The 20,648-nt window shown below is 43.0% G+C and overlaps 1 protein-coding gene across 1 annotated transcript in view; it reads right to left on the bottom strand.

Moving 5' to 3' along the window:
• The window catches only part of LOC141259484 (CD109 antigen-like), a 329,051-nt gene that overhangs the window by 214,786 nt on the left and 93,617 nt on the right, over positions 1-20,648 (bottom strand). The window contains exons 6-9 of the mRNA XM_073675569.1: positions 8,654-8,693; positions 8,475-8,559; positions 4,012-4,108; positions 3,314-3,449 (exon numbers count right to left, since the gene is read on the bottom strand). Of these exons, the coding sequence (XP_073531670.1) occupies positions 3,314-3,449; positions 4,012-4,108; positions 8,475-8,559; positions 8,654-8,693 (358 nt within the window). The remainder of the gene's footprint in view (positions 1-3,313; positions 3,450-4,011; positions 4,109-8,474; positions 8,560-8,653; positions 8,694-20,648) is intronic.

Genomic DNA, 20,648 nt, shown 5'->3' with positions numbered 1-20,648 from the left:
TGTGAGCCCGTTAATGTGGCTTAATACCTCTGACCACGTTGTTGACAGCAGTGACCTGGGGGGCAGAAATGCTTCCTGGGGCGATGCCCATGCTGTCTCCATGTCTTTTGAGCACTGTCACTATCGTTTTGGGCACTTTTTAGGCTTTCTACAGACTGCGGGGGGGGGCCGCCGTAAAAATGCTCGGGTCTCCCATAGACTAACATTGGGCACATTGCTCGGGTCGAGCACCCGAGTATCACGGCGAGCTCGGCCCGAGCTTCGAGCATCCGAGCATTTTAGTGCTCGCTCAACACTAATAGTAACAATAACTTGAATATATGGTGACACAGAATGACACCGGAGGGAGTCACGTAGATCCCACTGCTGCCACCAGTTTGTGAAGGGACGCAGCTCCGCTGCCTACAATCGTCAGGGCAATTATGCAACTGACTGAAGATTGATTGACAAGGCCACAGCTGCTTCCGCTTCTAGGCCGGTTATTCGGAAACCCACAGTGAGCATATGGTATATACACCTCAGATTACAACGCATGGAAAATATATATATCCCAATAAGATGACCGCCAACTTCACAATAACAAAAGGAACTGCTAGTTGCCACCACCAATCGTTTATACAGGCCAATTGAACACCCGCTACAGGTAGCGTATGGCTTCAGGGGTGCAGTTTACAGAGGAAGAGGAACAGAGCTATTACATTTTATATATTTAATCCAGAAAGGTATGCAGTATTTATAAAAAAATATGCAAAATGTTATAAAATGGGAACAAAACAATATGGTTTATACAAATACATAGAATAAAAAGGTATAACAAAAGAAATGTACTAATCTGATGCTGCTTATCTTTATGGAGGAAAGCACTTCGATTAGGAAAATGGAACACTCTCACAGTGAACTATGTCTTCCAGAAATGAACAATGACAAAAACCCAAGTTCTGGTTTTTATTAGGTGGCGGTTATACCCACATACCTCCCCTTGGTGACCTTATATGGGGGCAGGTTGTGGGATGTGCTAAGTCTTTTAGAAGTTTATGAGATCCCCAACTTTCAGGATATCTTTGCTGTTAGAATCTATGTTGTTTTACTATCGGCCATCTTGTTGTGGTTTGCTGGCTTCTTGTCTTTTCCACTGGTGCTGGGTTTCTTGGTCACGTGATCTCTCAACCCTTTATTACTCAGCACCTTGGTCTCTTTCCCCGCTGGACATCAGTGTTGTAACGCTGTTATCCTTGGACTTCTTGTTCCAGCAGTTTTGTTTCCTTTAATTTTCGTTTCTGCAACTAACTTTTCTGTTAGGAGGTCCTACTGTTCCTCCTGTTGATGAGGACGGCGAATTTGAGATTTTTCGCATTTTGGATTCCAGGTGGCATAGAGGAAGATTACAGTATCTTGTGTCCTGGAGAGGTTTCAGCCCCGAGGATAATTCCTGGGTGAAGGCCAAGGATGTCTCGGCCTCAAGGATAATTAAGGCTTTTCACAGGAGATTTCCTGGTAAGGCTCAGCCTAGAGGATCCTCGTAAAACGGGAGGTACTGCTAGAATCTATGTTGTTTTACTATTGGTCATCTTGTTGTGGTTTCCTGGCTTCTAGTCTTTTCCTCTGGGGCTGGGTTTCTTGGTCAAGTGATCTCTGCACCCTTTATTACTCAGCACCTTGCTCTCATTCCCCGCTGGACATCAGTGTTGTAACGCTCGTGCTCTGGCTAAGTAGCCTTGTTTAGTTCTTCTTGCTTTGGACTATTGTTATCCTGGGACTTCTTGTTCCACCAGTTTTGTTTCCTTCAATTTTCGATTCTGCAACTAACTTTTCTGTTAGGAGGTCTCCTGCTTTTGCTCCCAGTCCTTAGATCTTTTAGGGACCCCTTTCCCCTTCCTACAGGTCTTCGTTTGAGTTCAGTGCAGGAGTTTCGGTGGGGCTATTCATAAGGAATAGGGCACCCACCCCAGCGTAGGGCAAAGCTGAGTCTCAGTGCAGGGACAGCTTTTCCCGCCTATTCCTTAGTTCTAAGTTGCAGAACATAACATTTTCCCCTGGAGGTCCCAGGCAGAAAATATTGTTGTCATGTTTCCTATCACAATTTTACCTTTCTATAGAGATGAAACATGGCATGGATAGCTTCATCCATCAGATGTTGGAGGGGTTAGAATGGCCTTAGGGTGATGTGAGTGAATATGTTATGTTTGTCCCTTCGCTACGACGCCGAATACATATCTCCCATAAATATCAGATAGATGCAATCCCCAATATTCATCATTTACCACTGACTGGCTCCAAAAAGTCTGCAATTAGTGTTTTGAACAGAGGAAGCTCTTGCCTTGCAAGTGTACTTCTCTATCTCTGAGTAAACGAATCAGTTTCTTGGTGGGTGGTTCTCAGAGCAGATCGTCTGTTATAATTACTTGGTCGCTGCAGGAGGTCCCTACTTCAAATGAGTTTAAAGTGTCAGCTCTTTATAATTTTCCTAATTAATTGCATATGTTCAATGTGAGGATGATATGTCCCCTCTCCAAAAGATGTCTTTATGGATTTTAATTTTTCTCTATGACAGGAATCAAAATTCTCACTTTCAATAATATCGATTAATTGTAACAATAACTTAAATATATGGCACCTATAGGTTATGACTTTTATCTTGCCAGTATCAGTTTTATCAATTAAAGAAAAACTGTAAAACAATCTGAAAAAAACCTCTAAAACGCTCCTGCATTATAACACCTTGTGAGATTTCCAATGTTCAAAATGTACTGTCTATACTTCCAGTGTTTTATTATTATTGTCACCCAAGGTCTATCGCAATAGTGACTTTTCCCCCTGAAAGTGATGTTCTGTACAGCCATTCCAAAAATGTACTTAAAAAATCTTGCACCTTGTACAAGTACAATTTGTGTCCGTTATATGATCCCTTCTCTCCAGTATGGAACAAGACAATTTTAATATGGTAGTACCTTCTGTCCCAAGGTCACCAAGATATAAAATGATATCCAACAGCCTAAGAATTACAAAAGAAATTACAATTTGCAGATCATTGTGGATGAAGAAATAGAGCTCTTAAACCTAGATGCTATGCAGTTATATCTGCCAGCTTATGTGAGGAAGCGGCAGGTATCATGAACCTTTCTAATGTTAGGATAGGTGCTCTATTACTGCCGCTTGTTCATGCAAGCTGGCAAATATATATGAGACATCAATGGCCCAGACTCAACTCTTGATATGGAAGTGAGTGGAGACAGATTATGCCTTTAGATAAGCATTGACATATCCAACTTTTACAAATTTTATACATGACCCCCAGATTTTAACATTAATTTACCTGTAAGATCCTCATTAACAACTGCGACAACGTCGACCGGACCACCAAATATCAAAGTGTCAGAACGTGTGTCTTCATATCTCATAAGTTTTTTCAGATCTAAATCAGTAAAGCTGAACTTTGAAAAACCATTTATCTGTAAGAATGAAATAAAAATCAGGACATAAATAGTTAAAAAAAATTGAATTTAATTGAATTCTACCCAAAAATAAAAATAAACTAGACACAACATGTTTAAAAAGTCAATAACAGGCTGAGTAAGGTCAAGGTAGAAAAAACTGCACCGAGGCATATTTCCTCAACGTAGTATGCAAAAGAGCTTCTATATTGGTTATGGTAGTGCCAAGCTTGAAATGGCACTATAATTTAGGAACTAGATGGGATCCTGTTGCTGTACTATCTGAAAAAAATTAAGATGTCTTCAACCCATTGCTCTAAATTGATGGACATCAGGAACAGTGGTACCTAACCGCTGGACACTTGAGATATTAAATCTTGGAAACCACTAAACTTTGTAACAAAAAATAATACCCCTAAATTTTATCTTGTTAATAAGTGCATTTATTTACTGTACCAAAGACTAGACAGAAATGTCCTGCAACAAATTACTCTAAACTCGTTATTGAGACGACAACCCAATGAAGGAATGAGAACTAATATTATATTGACTATAGCCTATAGTCCAGAAGTATACTTACCTCAAAATGTTTGGTAATATTGTTTTTCTTTCGATCAAATGAATGATAATGTAAGGTAACAGTCAGCTTTCCTTTTACTGGCATTCCATAGGTATACCTAAGATGCATGATATATATATCACAATAAAGAAAGCAATACAAAGTTACATTGTATCATACAACTCTAAACGTACAAAAAAACAAGTTGAAGTTTTGTGTGAATTTAATTCGATTTATGGGGATGACAGAGAATAGAGACTAAATATGAATGACATGATAAATTATAATAACGTGTATTAGAACATGTATGTTGTTTCAGTTTCTTATGGATTCTGTAAAGAGGAGAGATCCAATCAGGGAAACATTTGTAAGGACATTTTTAAGAATCTCCTATTTTTACATCTGCAAGCAGTTTAAGTTGAAAAATAAATCATGACAATTTGAACAGAAAAAACTATTTTAGGACAAGAACATTGCACAGTCCAAGGAAGTGAAATGCATACATTTGTGTGAAGGCGTGCAATACCATCTGATTATTTCCATTAGTTAAGGAAAGATTGGAAATTTCCAAATTCTTATCCTTACTATCCTGGTAACTAAAATGATATGATGAATGAAAATTCTGTAATATTTAGTGATTGATGAAATATTGAGAGAGTAAGAGCCAAAGCAGAATCTGTGTAGTTTAATGTGTGAAAGATTGAGTTCATAAACACATTGGGCCTGATCCATCATTGCATTTTCATCAGTTTTTTGGCATGAATTCCTCTCAATTAGTGACTTTTTGATTTGCAGCAAATTCACCAATTTGTGACTATTTTCAAGTTGTCTTTTGAGGTTTAGTTTTCTTATTTTTTTATGTGAATGTGGCATTTCCAGATGTTTTAGACAGATTCATAAATTGTGACTTTTTGTCTGAACTCCACTCCAAGTTCACCCTGAAGTGATTTTATGAACGTCAGTTATTTTGGCGCATTTTTTGCTGATATTGCAAAAAGTGCAACTATTCCCTCTAAAAAGTCACAAAACCAGTTAAAGAAGGAAAAAAAATAAATACAATTTGGGGCTTTCTGAAGTCACTTTTCTTGTTTTATCTTGAGGCGAAAAAAAAAGTTGCATGCTTTTCAAAATGTCACACAAAATAGCGCAGAAATTCCTGGTGTAGATTACTGGAGTAAATCTGTGATAAATTTTGCAACTTTTTAAAAGTCGCAAATGTTGAAATAGGCGAGAACATCTGGAAGCCCTAAACTCTACCAACAGGGGTGAACTAAAAAAAAACAAAAAACAGGCAAACACAAATAAAATTGACTTAAAAAAAGGCGCAACTGGAAAGATTAATTTAGTGCAAACAAAAAAAACACCAAAAACTAGACAAAATCCAGGTGCAAATCCAATAATGAACTGGGCCTAAAGTGTATTGCCAAAATGAATGAGCGGTAGGACATGAACACCATGTTTGAAAATAAATGTCTTTCTGCTCACCGCCATATTCAGGAGGCAGATACAAATGCATTTATTTTAGAAATTTTGGATGGGATAAGACACCATCATAAAATTATTTTTGGTTGGTTTCCCAATGACAAATGTCTCTTTATTTTTTTACCCAAAATGGAGCTCTGTGTCAATCAGTGTAAACTGAGCATTAAGGTATTCCTTCTATTTTACCATTTGTAGTGCTTTTTCTCAAAGAATAAATAAAAAAACAGTCATTTTAGAAATAAGAGATTCTTGATTTTAAAAGTTGAGACATTGACTAGAAGATGAAAGGCAGATTTAGGAAATATGATGGTGATCTTTTTTTCAGAAATGATATGACTAAGGGCTTGTGCAGACGACAAAACATCGAATCGTACTGGGACCAATGTTATTTTATGGGGCTGTGCACATGTCTGATTTTTTCCTTGGATCTAGAAAAAAATCACAGCATGCACAAATTGCATCCGTTAATCAGATTGCACTCGGATGCCATGCAAGTTAGTAGGTACATCAAAAAATCAGAATGCACTCGGATGACATCTGAGTGCAGTCCGATTTTCACAGACTGACAGAATAGGGAAGATAGAAAAAACAATTTCCATCTTTCTTACATCCGAAAATCGGATCACACTGTGATTAAACTCTGTTCTGAGTGTGATCATGGTGTGATTAGCATGAATGGACAATTGGACCAATTTTCTAGGATGAGAGAAAAATCGATTGTGTGAGCCTAGCCTAATTGTTAAAAACTTAAAACGTAAAAATATGTATTTTTTAAATACTATAACATTACAGAAGAAAATCAAATTAAGTCAAATTTGAAAAGAAATTGTAAAAGTAGGGAAGAGATTGGAACTCTATCTAGATCAGGGGTCTCAAGCTCGGCTGAGTATATGGGCCGCACACGAAAAAAATTAATTTGGGGGGCCGCATTCTTTGCAGGACAAAGTGACATTTTTAGTGATACTATTTTTCTTTCTATACACCTTTTGAACATTTTTGCTGTTTTATTTTTTATAGCTTGGGTCGTTATGGATGTGGCGATAATAAAACATGCACTTTTTTTGTTTACTTTAGTTTAGATATAAAGCAGCATTTTTAGTGGCAAAATATTTTTTCATGCTTTATTTTGAAGTTTTTCTACCAAAATCTTGTAGTAATGCGCCCCACCCTGGTCTGCATCTTGTAATGTCCCCCATCTTTGTCCCCATCTTGTCATAATATTCCATACTGGTCCCCATCTTGTTGTAATGTCTCCCATCCTGGGCCCCATATTGTCGTAATGTCACATACCAGTCCCCATATTGTAGATATGTCCTCATCTTGTATTAATGCCCCATCCTGATCCCCATCTTGTTGTAATGTCCCCATCTTCTAGGAATGTCCCCATCCTGGTCCCCATGTTTTTGGACTGTCCCCAGCCTGGTTCCCATGTTTTAGGACTGTCCCCAGCCTGGTCCCCATGTTTTAGGACTGTACCCAGCCTGGTCCCCATGTTTTAGGACTGTCCCCAGCCTGGTCCCCATCTTGGAGGACTGTCCCCAGCCTGGTCCCCATCTTTTAGGACTGACCCCAGCCTTGTCCCCATCTTGGAGGACTGTCCCTTGTGCCGTACTACACATACAAGAGAAAAGAAAAGATTCTTCTCACCTGTCCTCCATTCCCTCGGCGTCCTTTCTGCACCTGTGGCCCGCAGGCACCATAGACCCCAATCGCGGCCCGGTCCAGGAGCTGCCGGCAGCTGTGCTTCAGTTCAGTGTATTGCCGTGCAGAGACCGTATCTCTTCACAGCAATACCAGTGCCAGCCGCCGGCCTATCAGAGGCCAGCAGCTGACTTGTGCGCGTGTCAGTGACGTCATACGCTGCTGCGCTTGGATGCAGATGTCAGCTGCTGGCCTCTGATATGCCGGCGGCTGACACTGGTATTTCTGTGCAGGGAGCCGGTCTCTGCGCGGCAATACACTGAACTGAAGCGCAGCTCCCGGCAGCTCCTGGACAGGGCCGTGATCGGGGTCTATGGTGCCTGCGGGCCGCATGAAGCAGCCTGAAGAGCCCAATACGGCCCATGGGCCGTGTGTTTGAGACCAATGATCTAGATCTTGCTGTTACTGCGGCCTTGGTACTATTGACTTTAGGGAAAAGTTGCTTATATTTTCTTGAAAAGGCTTTGGTAATGAGATCCCACAAGAGTCTTCCACAGAAAATAGCAGATCTTTTGAAATTTTAATTTGCTGAATTTGCCAACATTTTCAAAACAATACAATTTGCTGCAAATAAATCTCAATACTGGAAAGCTTGTAATTGCACGGAAAATACACATAGGTGAGATGAGAAACAGAGAGGACCCTGCTGACCATAAGAGCTTACACACTATATAAGAGAGAGAGAAAAATGACACGGCTGGCCATAAGAGCTTACACCCAATAGTAGAGAGAGAAAAAGGACCCCGCGGATCATAAGAGTTTACACACTATAGAACAAAGAGAGAGGACCCCACTGACTATAATAATGTACACTTTACAGAAGAGACACATATCTAGTGACTCTTGGAATGGAAAGAATTCTGCAGTACAAACTGTGATCGACTGGAAACCAATGAAGCCATGCAGCCGCTCGCTTCCAGGCATAAGGGTGGTGCAGGGAGAATGTAACTTCACTTTCTCCTTGTAGCTGCTGCTCCAGTAAGCCAGCTACACAGAGTTTAAACACTTTTAATTTCCATATTACCAATATATATGCAAGTAAGTAGAGTTTCTCGAGGTTACAAGTTTCCATTGAAACCGGTTTTAGGCTCAATTTAATAATAAAAGTTAAGTCTTATATGCTGATATAGAAACTAAAATTGTTGGTGTATGGGAAAGGAGTATTTCTTTGTCTTAGGTAAAAATTGGAAAAATGGGGTAGAATTATTAACCGCCACACACTGAGGTCTTTTTCATTGATATAGCTAAGTGATATGAGTACACATGACAGGCTTGACAGTGTTCCAAAAAGTTAAGCCTACCTTGCAGTGACTGAACCTTCTAACAAACCCGTTTTCGTTGAATGATGCGCTGGCGTCGACAGAATGACTTCAAATTTTGGTAAAACTGTAAAGCAAATAAAATAGGATATGGCAACAAATCAATAGAATTGTTATGTTTATATTATATTTAATTAATATTTATATTTAAGTATACATACCATAATCGTTCACAGTAAAGGTTTGATAATGAAGTTGTTGCTGCAAAACATAAATTAAAATGTATTACATTACAAATAGTTATGAGCTAGGATGTTCGCTACTGCTAGGTGCTCACCCGAGCATCTCACTGCTTGAGATGCTCGGCACTCACTGAGTATTTCTGGGCTTGCTCGGCGGGAGCTTGGGTCTCCTCCCTGCATGTTTGCCGCTCTTTAGAGCGCCAATGAACATATAGGGATTGCCTGCCACTCACTGTAATGCCATAGCCATGTTGGTTGTGGCATTACAGTTATTTGCTGGCCGCACAGCGTCATCAGGTCTATATCAGACCTGGCGCCGCCATGCTCGTCACAGTCACTCCGGACTCAGACAGTGTAGGGAGAGGTGCTGCTGCTGAGCTAGGGAGAGATTTGCTTGTTTCTAGTTAGTGTAGGTGTACCAAACTATATTAGAGACACATATCCATCTCAACACACAGTCCTTCGGAGGACTAATCCATCTGCAGAGATATCAGGCAGGCAGTGTATATAGGCAGGCAGGGTATATAGCAGACTGCAGTGCATATAGCACAAGAGGCTCCATTCCAGTTCTGTCTGCTGCTGCTGTTAGATATTTCTACAAATAGGCCAAGGTCTCAGGGGCCAGGAATAATTTTTTTGGATCTTAATCCTCATTATTTGCTTAAAAAGCAATCCAGAGAACACAGTTTTTCTGCGCCATTTGCTTGTTGGCACTGCAGAATACAGCCAGGTCCTTTCCATATTACAGCGCTAAAAATCCAGCTATTCAAAACTGCGTTTTCTCCATCACACGGATCACATGTACGTTTTCAGAAAATACTGACATTTCTGGCCTCCATAAAAAAAAATTTCAGTGTATCAGTGAAGCAATTGACACCAGTTTGCTTTTCAAAATAGAAAATATTGCCATTTCTGACCTCCATTAAAAATTTGTTGCAGTGTGTCAGTGAAGCAATTGACACCAGATTGCTGTTCAAAATAGTGACCTACAGGCCAGGTATTTAAAACTGTGTTTTCTCCGTCACATGGATCACATATACATTTTCAGAAAATGCTGCCATTTCTGGCCTCCATTAAAAATTTGTTTCAGGGTGTCAGTGAAGCACTTGACACCAGTTTGCTGTTCAAAATAGTTGCCTACAGGCAAGGTATTTAAAACTGTGGTTTGTCCGTCACATGGATCACATATAAGTTCGCTCCAAATTCAGTCATTTGTTGTGAGCGTGGAAGATATAGTCCTCCATTTAAAATGGGCAAGGCACGTGGCAAGGGACAGGGAACTGGATGTGATGGTGATAATGGTGCATGAGAGGCCGAGGCCGTGGGCAAAATGAAATTGTGCCACAACAAACACCCACATCTTCTCGCTTGACCTTCCTGTCCAAATTAATAGGGGACCGCAGAACACCAGTATTGAACACAGAGCAGTGTGAAAAGGTTATTGGTTGGATAGCAGATAATGCTTCCAGTCACTAAGCCACCACCACCACCTTGTCTTCCACACGGTCAAGTCTCAGTAGCTGTGAGGCTGGACCGCATATTCCTCACCCTGAACCTCCTTCCTCCCACCATGCCGAGTGCACAGAGACAACTGATCCCATACTTGGACACTCCCAAGAGCTGTTCACTTTCCCATTTATAGATTCGGGCCTCTCGCCCGGTCCACTTGAAGCGGGGCAAGAGGAGATCGCATGTAGCAATGCCCAAATATTTGAGCAGCCACGGTCACACGAAGGCGACGGTGGGAAAGTGTCACAAAAGGTGGATGATGATGAGACACAATTACCAGAAAGTCAGGAGGAGGACCAGAGTGCGGAAGTGGAAGACGAGGTGGTGGATGATATAGTAACTGACCCAACCTGGCAGGAGGACATGCAGAGCAAGGACAGCAGCAGACAGGGGGAGGGAGGCAGAGCACCCCAACAGGCAGGAAGAAGCAGTGTGGTGGCCACAGAAAGAAGGCAGGCAACCGTTCCCCGTAACATCAACACGAAGGAAGTTGCCAGTACAACTGTTAGGTCTTCCCGAGTCTGGTTGTTTTTTAAAGACTTTGCCGATAACCCCAAAAAGGCCATTTGCACCACCTGCCAGGCCAGCATCAGCAAGGGTGGCAAAACAACCAGCCTGACCACCACCAGCATGATCAGGCACATGGCAGCAAAGCACCCGACTTTGTGGGCCGAACCCCAGGGTCCCAGAACAGTGTCTGCGGATGGCACCATTGCTTCTTCCGCTGTTGTGCATGCAAGTCAATCCCCTGTCCATGGTGCATGCGAAGATGCCTCCTGCCCTGTACCTGTTGTTGCACACTCTCAATTAGCCTCATCAGGAAGCACGTCCACGTCCTTGTCCCAGCACAGCGTTCAGTTGTCCATACCCCAGTCTTTGGAATACAAGCGAAAATACGCAGCCAATGCCCCACAAGCCACAGTACTAAATTCCCACATTTCACGACTGCTTGCGCTAGAAATGTTGCCTTTTAGGCTCGAGGAGATGGAAGCATTCTGCAACTTGATGGCGGCCGTCCCTCGGTACTTGGTCCCCGGCCACCACTATTTCTCCCGGTGTGCCGTCCCCACATTACACAAGCACTTGTCCCAAAACATTAGCCGTGCCCTCAACAATGCAGTTACCGGGAAAGTCCACCGAACCACGGACACGTGGAAAAGTGCTTGTGGGCAGGGATGGTACATCTCGCTGACGGCACATTGGGTTAACATAGTGGAAGCCGGGACACAGTCGGACCTTGGGACGGAACACGTCCTCCCGACACCAAGGATTGCAGGCCCTAGGTCAATAAGGGTTGCACCCACAGTCTATAGCTCCTGCACCTCATCCTCTTCAAGTTCCTCCTCCTCTTAAGCCTCCATCTCCAAAATGACCACATCAGTCACAAGCTGGAAGCACTGCAGCACTGCCTCGGCCAAGCAGCAACAGGCTGTGCTGAAGCTAATATGCTTAGGTGACAAACTGCACAATGCTGAAGAGTTGTGGACAGCTCTGAAACAGCAGGCAGATCTGTGGCTCACCCCGCTGAACCTACAGCCAGGCATGGCCCATTTTATAATGTCACCTAAACCTTCCGTCGCCCTTGCCATGTTTCAGCAGCATTTGCAGCTTCTGGCTCACAGACTGGTATGTGATGTTTCCACGTGTTGTAACTCTACACTGCAGATGTTGGGAAGTATTTGTGAGCAGAAGAGGGCAGTTGTTAAGTACTAGCATCAACAAGGCCGTCGGTATTCAGTTCAGACTCCACACATAAGAACTCATGAGTGGACATGGGTTTCAGACTTATGTACCATCCTCCAAAACTTTGAGGACTCCACCAAGGTGGTGAGCGGCGATGATGCCATAATTAGCGTCACCATCCCGCTTCTCTGTCTTCTGAAACTCTCTCTGCTCACAATCAAAGAGGATGCATTGTAGGCAGAGCACGATGAGATGGAGCAAGGAACCATGCAGGGTGATTACACACAGACCAGCCTCATCTCATCCTAACATGGATTGGGTGACAATGAGGAAGAGGAGGAGGAGGAAGAACAGGAGCTAGTTTCATGCGCTATAGACGGTACTACCTGCACAACTGTCATACCGTCTGTTCAGCATGGAAGGCCAGAGGACAGAGGGGAGGAGGAGAGCATGGTCAGTCATCCTCTTGGTGAGGACATGGAAGTCTTGCCTGTTAGCAGTCTGGCACGCATGGCTGAGTTTATGTTACGCTCACTTTCCCATGACCCTCGTGTTCTCAAAATTTTGAGTGACAGTCATTACTGGTTGGTAGAGATAGATGCTGGGAAAGGAAGTTGTTTCTGCGCTCTCTGGAGTAATGACAAACCATTAGTATGAATAAAAATGTAGGTTTATTGCCTACGCGTTTCAAAGTCCACCGACTCCTTCCTCAGGACAACCATACATAGCAACGGGGTAATCAACATACATGGTATAAATACAAGGGGGAAAAAGAACAGAAACAACTTACTTTCCCAGCATTTATCTCTAACATATCCATAGGAAGCTGCAGCATTTGGAGTGCAGGCTTTATAGGTGTTGTGTCCCACACAACCCTACTAAGTGAGCAGTTTTTAATACTTTTATGTAACATTTATTAATTGGATAAGACCCTATTGTGCTCTTGCATTTTTCCATTACTGGTTGGTGACACTTATAGACCCACGCTACAAGGAGAACTTTATATCTCTTATTCCTGAGGCGGACAGGTCTGCAAAAATGGGGCAGAGTACCAGAGGCCCTTGTTGCGGAACTATTAAAAAAATTCCCATCAGAAAACACTGGCGTCAGAGGTCACAGTTCATTTGACAACCAAGGAGTACAGGCGAGAGAGACACAAATGCAATCCAGCAGAGGCAGGGGAACACTGTCAAAGTTCTGGGACAGTTTTCTCAGACCCACACATCGCACAGGCCCTGAAGTGCGGGGTACTCTCACAAGGAGTGCAAAGTTGGGAAGATGCTGAGAGAGTACCTTGCCGACTGTACCAACATCCTCCGTGATTCCTTTGTGCCTTTTAATTATTGGGTATCCAAGCTGGATACGTGGAATGAACTGGCTCCCTTGGCCTTGGAGGTCCTGGCTTGCCCTGCCACTAGCGTTTTATCAGAGCAGGTTTTTAGTGCCACTGGTGGAATTATAACTGATAAGCGCATCCGCCAGTCAACTGAAAATGCTGACAGACTGACTCTTATACAAATGAACAAGGGCTGGATTGGGCCAGACTTCTTTTTTTGGGAGATGTATTCCCATGCACTTCCTCACACCCACACATGGGTATACGCTTCCTGATTTTGGCTATTTGCTCTTTGTCTCCTCCTTTTCCTCGTCCTCCACCACCATAACACCAGGGTGACCGTGATTCCTGATGCAACACCCACATAATTTTTTTAAAGGGTATTTATGATGCCCGTAAGAAAAATAATTAAACAGTATGTTCATGTTTTACCCCCCAAGGGTAAATGTTTGTCAGCCCATACACTTAGTGCATGGGCATTACAAATATAGGAGACCTGCTCCTTTCTAATGGGAACATTTTTTTATGAGGCCCTCTAAGTCTCTTCCAAGGGACATTGGGGTGTCTCCCAATTTTTGGCAGCCCTTGCATTCAATGCATAGGCCAGCACTATGGGAGACCCTCTCCTTTCTAATGGGAATTTGTCGTTACTGTGGCCCTGCTCTATGTGTCTTTAAATTCTTAGTGGGGTTTTTCCTAAATTTGGTCAGCCGTTGGACTCACTGCATACCCTATAACTGTATAGAAGATTCTCTCCTTTCTAATGGGAATTTGTCGTTACTGTGGCCCTGCTCTATGTGTCTTTAAATTCTTAGTGGGGTTTTTCCTAAAATTGATCAGCCGTTGGACTCACTGCATACCCTATAACTGTATAGCAGACTCTCTCCTTTCTAATGGGACTTTGTCATTACTGTGGCCCTGCTCTATGTGTCTTTAAATAGTTAGTGGGGGTTTTCCTAAATTTGGTCAGCCGTTGAACTCACTGCATACCCTATAACTGTATAGCAGACTTTCTCCTTTCTAATGGGAATTTGTCGCTACTGTGGCCCTGCTCTAGGTGTCTTTAAATTCTTAGTGGGGTTTTTCCTAAATTTGGTCAGCCGTTGAACTCACTGCATACCCTATAACTGTATAGCAGACTTTCTCCTTTCTAATGGGAATTTGTCGCTACTGTGGCCCTGCTCTAGGTGTCTTTAAATTCTTAGTGGGGTTTTTCCTAAATTTGGTCAGCCGTTGGACTCACTGCATACCCTATAACTATATAGCAGACTCTCTCCTTTCTAATGGGAATATGTCGTTACTGTGGCCCTACTCTATGTGTTCTTAAATTCTTAGTGGGGTTTTTCCCAAATTTTGGCAGCTCTTGCAGTCACAGCATGGGCATTACCACTATAGGAGACCCGCTCCTTTATAACGGGAACATTTTTTTTACTGAGACCCTCCTCTATGTCTCTTCAAAGCGGTATTGGGTTGCGTACAAATTTTTGGCAGCCCTTGCAGTCACTGGATACGCAATAACAGTATAGGAGACCCACTTGTTAATAATGGGAACAACAAAGCATAGCCGGCTGATGGCTCTCTAACAATAGCGAGGGCCGACTGTTGGCCTTTTAAGAATAATAAGGGCCATCTGATGGCCCTATAAAAATAGGCTTTATGACATTCAGAGTCCCTCCATCATAAATGAAACAGGATGTGTCTGATGATGTGTCACACACCACATTGCCAGATAAGCTTGTAAAATGTTAAAATGACATTTCCTGGTAAATGCATTTGTCTTAAAAGATAACAAAATAATAGGATCTTTCTTTAGTATAAAAAACAGAGTCGCCAATTTAACCTCAATGTAATTACATTGTTCAGCTCCTGCACCTCCTCCTCCTTCTCTGAAATTACCACATCAGTCACAAGCTGACAGCACTGCAGCACTGCCTCGGCCAAGAGGCAACAGGCTGTGCTGAAGATAACATGCTTAATGCTTAGGTGACAAACCACCCAGCTCTGCAGAGTTGTTGAAAGCTGTAACACTGCAGCCTGATCTCTTGCTGTCACCGCTGAACATATAGCCAGGCATGGTCGTGTGTGACAATGGGCGGAACCTGGTGACGGAGAAATGACAGCCGGAGTAGATACGGTTTTCCTCTATGCCAGTCCTTTCACCGAGCTAAAGAATATGGCTGGGGTGAAATACAACTCCCACTGAGAAGCTGTTTCAGATTGAAAAACATTGTGCCCACCAGAGGATTTGATTCTGAGGGCTCACCTTTCTCCCCTGCTCAAGAGCCCCATAGCAGCTGCAAAGTTAGCGCTATCATGAATTCTCCTGAGGTAGAAGCGAGGGCACACCAGAGGATTCTCTGGTGGGACCATCCAACCCTGCCGAGACGCAGTCCTGACTAAGAAATGCGTGGGGGAAGCCGAACACTCTATGGCTGCTTTTTTTCCTCAGTAGGAAACACACGTAAACACGGGCAGAACATACAAAGTCCTTGCAGATGTTGTCCTTGCTGGGATTTGAACCCAGGATCCCAGCGCTGCAAGGCTTCAGTGCTAACCACTGATCCAATGTGCTGCCGTTCACCCTCTAATATCTAACAGGCTGGAGAAACTTGCACCTACTGCCACTCTATCTTCAGCTCCTTTGTGAAAAACGAATGTATTTGGGCAGCCGCTCAGTCTACCAAATAAAATTCCTGAGAAGGAAATTGGGGATGGCTTCGCTACTGGTACTCGGGGCAGTGCTAATACCATGGCGTCGTACCATAGTTTACTGGAAATATTCCAGGCTGGTAGGAGGCAAGCAAATTCCCACAGAAAAGTACCAAGCAGTCATGTTCAGGGACCCATGCTTGTAGAAGGCGGTGACAACATCGGGAGAAATAGTGACGGCTGTTGACCGAGTATGGACACGAGGCATGAGGTTGTGAAAAGCTTCCGCCTCCACGAGCCTAAAAGGCCACATTTTAAGTGCAAGCAGCTTCCCAGAAATTTGGCCGGTGGGTGGGTGGCTGGCTGGCTGCATACTTGCGCTTGCATTCCATGTAACAGAAAACTAAGCAGATGGTGGTCTCTATCATCATCATGGCCTCACCTTGGCACTAAGAACTCTCCTGAAGGAGAAGCCAGGGCACACCGGAGGAGTCTTCGGTTTCCTGGTATGTCCGTCCATCCCTGCCGAGAATCAGCCCTGGCTAAGAAAAGTGTGGGGGTAGGTTCCTGGACATTCTATGGCTGCTTTTTTAATGTGGATCAGACGTGCTTATGCATGTTATTTCTCAAACCGCATTGCAGATCAGGCCATTGCCCAACTCTGTAGTCATGAAATTAAATGCGCAAAGAAAGATGCTTGTGTGTCAAAGCACCACCGACAAGTGTGAGTTGATGTTGGACGGGCTGCCATTGCTTCTGCAACAATCTGCATTAGAGGACTCCCTGAGAGAAATGACACCCAGAGTAAATACAGTTTCCTTCTATGCCAGTCCTTTCACCGAGCTAAATACAACTCTCAGCTGTGGACTGGCTCCGTACTGTCCCTGGCCACATTCACCTGTCCACGTGTTTGTGGCTAGGCGGTCCTTCCCAGTAAGTGGGGAGGGCACGGGTAATGTTGTGAGACCCGTGCTTGTGGTAGGTGGAGACGATACCAGGATAAATAGTGGCTGCTGGGGACCGGGCCGCCGCCGGCATGAGGTTATGAAAAGCTTCCGCCTCCACGAGCCTAAAAGGCCACATTTCAAGTGCAAGCAGCTGTCAAAAATTTGGAAGTATAGTATAGCAGCCTGTGGGTGGTTGGCTTGCATTCCAAGGAATGGGGTAGGGACAACTGAACGCTGCACTGGGACAAGGACATGGACGGTGATTGTTGCAAGTCTGCAATGACAGGTTCATGCCGGGAGGCATCTTCGCATGTGCCAAGGATCACTTATGATGGGCACACTATTAGGCAGTGACCTGGGAGTCATAACTGCTTCCAGAGGTCTTCCCCATGCTGTTACCATGTCTTTTCAGCACTGTATGCATGTGTCTGATGATGTGTCACACACCACATGGTCAGATAAGATTGAAAAATGGGAAAATTACATTTCCCAGTGAATGCATTTGTCTTGGTTGAAAACAATGCAAAAGTGCAAAAATGCATCAATAACACCAAGTGTGAACATAGCCCAAGGTGTGGAGGAGTATTTTTGGTTTTGGTTATTTATTTTGCCTTATATACAAGTCATTACCCTGGAAAGGATGTTCCTTGACATATTTCCAAGGAAAATCCATTTTGTTTTTGTATGTTTTATTGTGAGTCCGTAAAAGTGGCGTAATACTCTGACAACGTTGTTGACAGCAGTGACCTGGGAGTTAGAAATGCTCCCAGGGGTCTTCCCCATGCTGTCCCATGTCATTTGAGCACTGTTCCCATCGATTTGGGCAATTTTTAGGCCCTCTGCAGACAGCCGAGGGGAGCTGCCTGAAAAATACTCAAGTTTCCCATAGACTTACATAGGGCTCGTTGCTCGGGTCGAGCACCTGAGTATTTTAGTGCTTGCTCATTATTAATTACAAAGTTATATATTTTGGTTTTCATTTATATACTGTACATTCAGCTATTTTCAGCTATTTTCAAGAGCCTTTATTGCATTCATCTGTCCATTGTATATTTTGCTGAGCATCTGACACATACATGATTTATTAATAAAAAGCAGCAGAATACAATACACACAGTATAATGGATTAATATATAATGAAACCTATTTATCAATACAGTCTAATTTTAAGACAATGCAGACTTAGAATAAACAGTCTTAAAGGGAACCTGTCACCAGAAAAAATGCTATTAACCTGCGGAAATGGGGTTAATTTGCAGGTTTATAGCATTGCTAACATGCTCGGCACCTGCACTCACCGAATGCTGTGGGAAGAAAATGAACTTTACCCCACCCCCGCAGCATTTGGCGTTCAGTCACGGGGGCGGGGCCGGCGCAGATTCAGTCACACTCTGAGTATACAGAGCGGTGGCTCTAACCGCACTCCTGGCCTTGACTGACAGCCAGCCCTAATGCAGAGACAGTGTCAGTCAGGGCCGGGGGTGTAGTTATAGCCACCGTTCTGTATACTCAGAGCGGTGACTGAACCAGCACCGGCGCTGCCCATATGACTGAACTTCGAACACTATTGGGTAATAAAGTTCATTTTCTTCCAGTAGCGTTTGAGTAACAGCAGGCGCTGGTCAGGTTAGTAACGCTATTAATTTGCAGAATAACCCCATATCTGCAGGTTAATGGTGTTTTTTCTGGTGGCAGGTTGTTTTAGCCTGGTTCATCATTTGCAACTTTTTAAAAAGTTGTCAAATTTGACACAACTCCACATAAGTCTCCCCCTGGTGTAGTATGACAGCATTTCGGCACATTTTTTTAACTCTTGGTGTCAAAAGTCGCAAAAGCAATTTGAGACAGGAAAAAAGCCTATTTTTGACTTTGCACCAAATTCATTATAAATTTGGTGCCAAAAATAGTAACTAATACCAAAAGACAAATGGTATGAAAATGATGAAAAATGGAAATAGCAGAAATACACACACTTATGTTAGAGAATTTACAACGAAAGATGAGAGTCCCAGCAGTGAGCACCATTTGGGATAAGAGACTGCCAGCTACTAGTGATGAGCGAGTATGTTCTGTTAACCCTTTCGGCGAGCATGCTCAGGTGTTTTTCGAGTATCTTCAGCGTGCTTGGCCATTATGTTTTAGTCACTCCATGCACATGATTTGCGACTGTTTGACAGCTTTAATACATGTGAGGAATGCCTAAGATACAGGCATTCCTCACATGTATTAAAGCTGTCAAACAGTCGCAAATCATGCGCATGGCATGACTCAAACATAACACCAGAGCACACTGAAGATACTCAGAAAACAGGCGAGCATGCTCGGAAATTTCGATTAACGAGCATGTTCGCTCATCACTACCAGCTACTGCTTAGACAGAACCCTGCAGAATGAGAAGAAAAAGGAAGTGTTGCAGGGAGGAGAGATCCAAAGAGGGCACCGGATCAGGTGACCTTGATGAAGTAGTTCCTCTGTAAAAAAAAAAATATTTCCTATATTCACACCCGGAGAATAAATAGTTAAATTGGTTACTTCCGCCTAGTCCTTTTCTGCGTGCTGCATTCCAGTCAGCTACTTATACTTATATGCATGTGATCACTAAGGTTATTAATAGTTGTCTGAGCAATCTACTGCTATGCTGAATGTACTTAAGTACATAAATCATCAAGATCTGCTTCTGGCAGCTCCCTTTGTACTTGCTTACCAATTACATCCCAGATGTGCTCTATGGGTGACAAGTCTGGAGAATTTGTGGGCCATGGCAGCACATTTAAGCCACTTACGATAGCGCAATCAACATGCGGAATGGATTGTCGTGTTGTAAAAACACTCCTGAGACAGTTTGATGAAAAAGCTGTACTTCTTGTTCTACAACCAAATCACTGTAACAGCAAGCTGTTAATGTACCTGGAATGAAGACTAGAGGTGTTCAGCTATCAAACATTATGCCACACAACATCATAATCTGGTGTAATGTTCTCTCATAAAGGCCTCTTCGCTGCGTTGCCCATGTGGCCTCCAGACCAATCTCAGGCTGTCATTGCATTCAAGACAAAATCTGAATTAATCACTAAAGAGGATAGACTTCCATTCCAGTTTCATTGTCATGTTGCTTTACACCACGATAGCCTTTGAGAGCAGTGGCATGTGGTCAATGGAATAGCTGGACGTCTGGCTTGTAACCCAATGATGTATATTTTTTACACATTTTGATAAAATCACTGTTTTATCAACAGGACAGTAAACCTGCTGCTATTTAGCACTCCATATTCATGGCCTCTCCATAATGCGGCCCCCACCACTGATTTTCAGGTTTCTGTAGTGTACACAAAAAGCTGTGGTTTGAGCAGGGATATACAGAGCTCTGAATTCAGAGAACTGGTAGATTTGCAGCAGATAAAACAGTGATTTTTTTCAAAACTGCAGCAAACATACCAGTAAATGATATATCCTGTTAATACAGCGGGTGAAATAAGTATTGAACACTTCACCAATTTATATAAGTAAATATATTTCAAAAGGTGCAATTGACATCCAATTCTCAACAGATGACATGTAACAACCCATCCAATCCACACAGGAAAAGAAATCAAACCATTGTTGTCCATAACTTAAGTTATGCATAATAATGAAAGATGACAGAGGCAAAAAGTATTGAACATGCTTTCTGAAATGTAATTAATACTTTGTAGAAAAGCCTTTGCTGATGACAGCTTCCAGATGTCTCCTGTATGGAGAAACTAGTTGCATGCATTGCTCAGGTGTGATTTTGGCCCATTCTTCCACACAAACACTCTTCAAATTCTGAAGGGTCCGTGGGCTCTTTCTCTTAACTCTGAGCTTTAGTTCC

The sequence above is a fragment of the Phyllobates terribilis genome, unplaced genomic scaffold (genome assembly GCF_046119375.1).
Source record: "Phyllobates terribilis strain yellow unplaced genomic scaffold, ASM4611937v1 Scaffold_3__8_contigs__length_932513732, whole genome shotgun sequence".
In the NCBI taxonomy this organism is placed as follows: Eukaryota; Metazoa; Chordata; class Amphibia; order Anura; family Dendrobatidae; genus Phyllobates; species Phyllobates terribilis.
The sequence above is the reverse complement of the archived record's forward strand: the minus strand, read 5'-3'. Positions and strand labels throughout refer to the sequence as shown.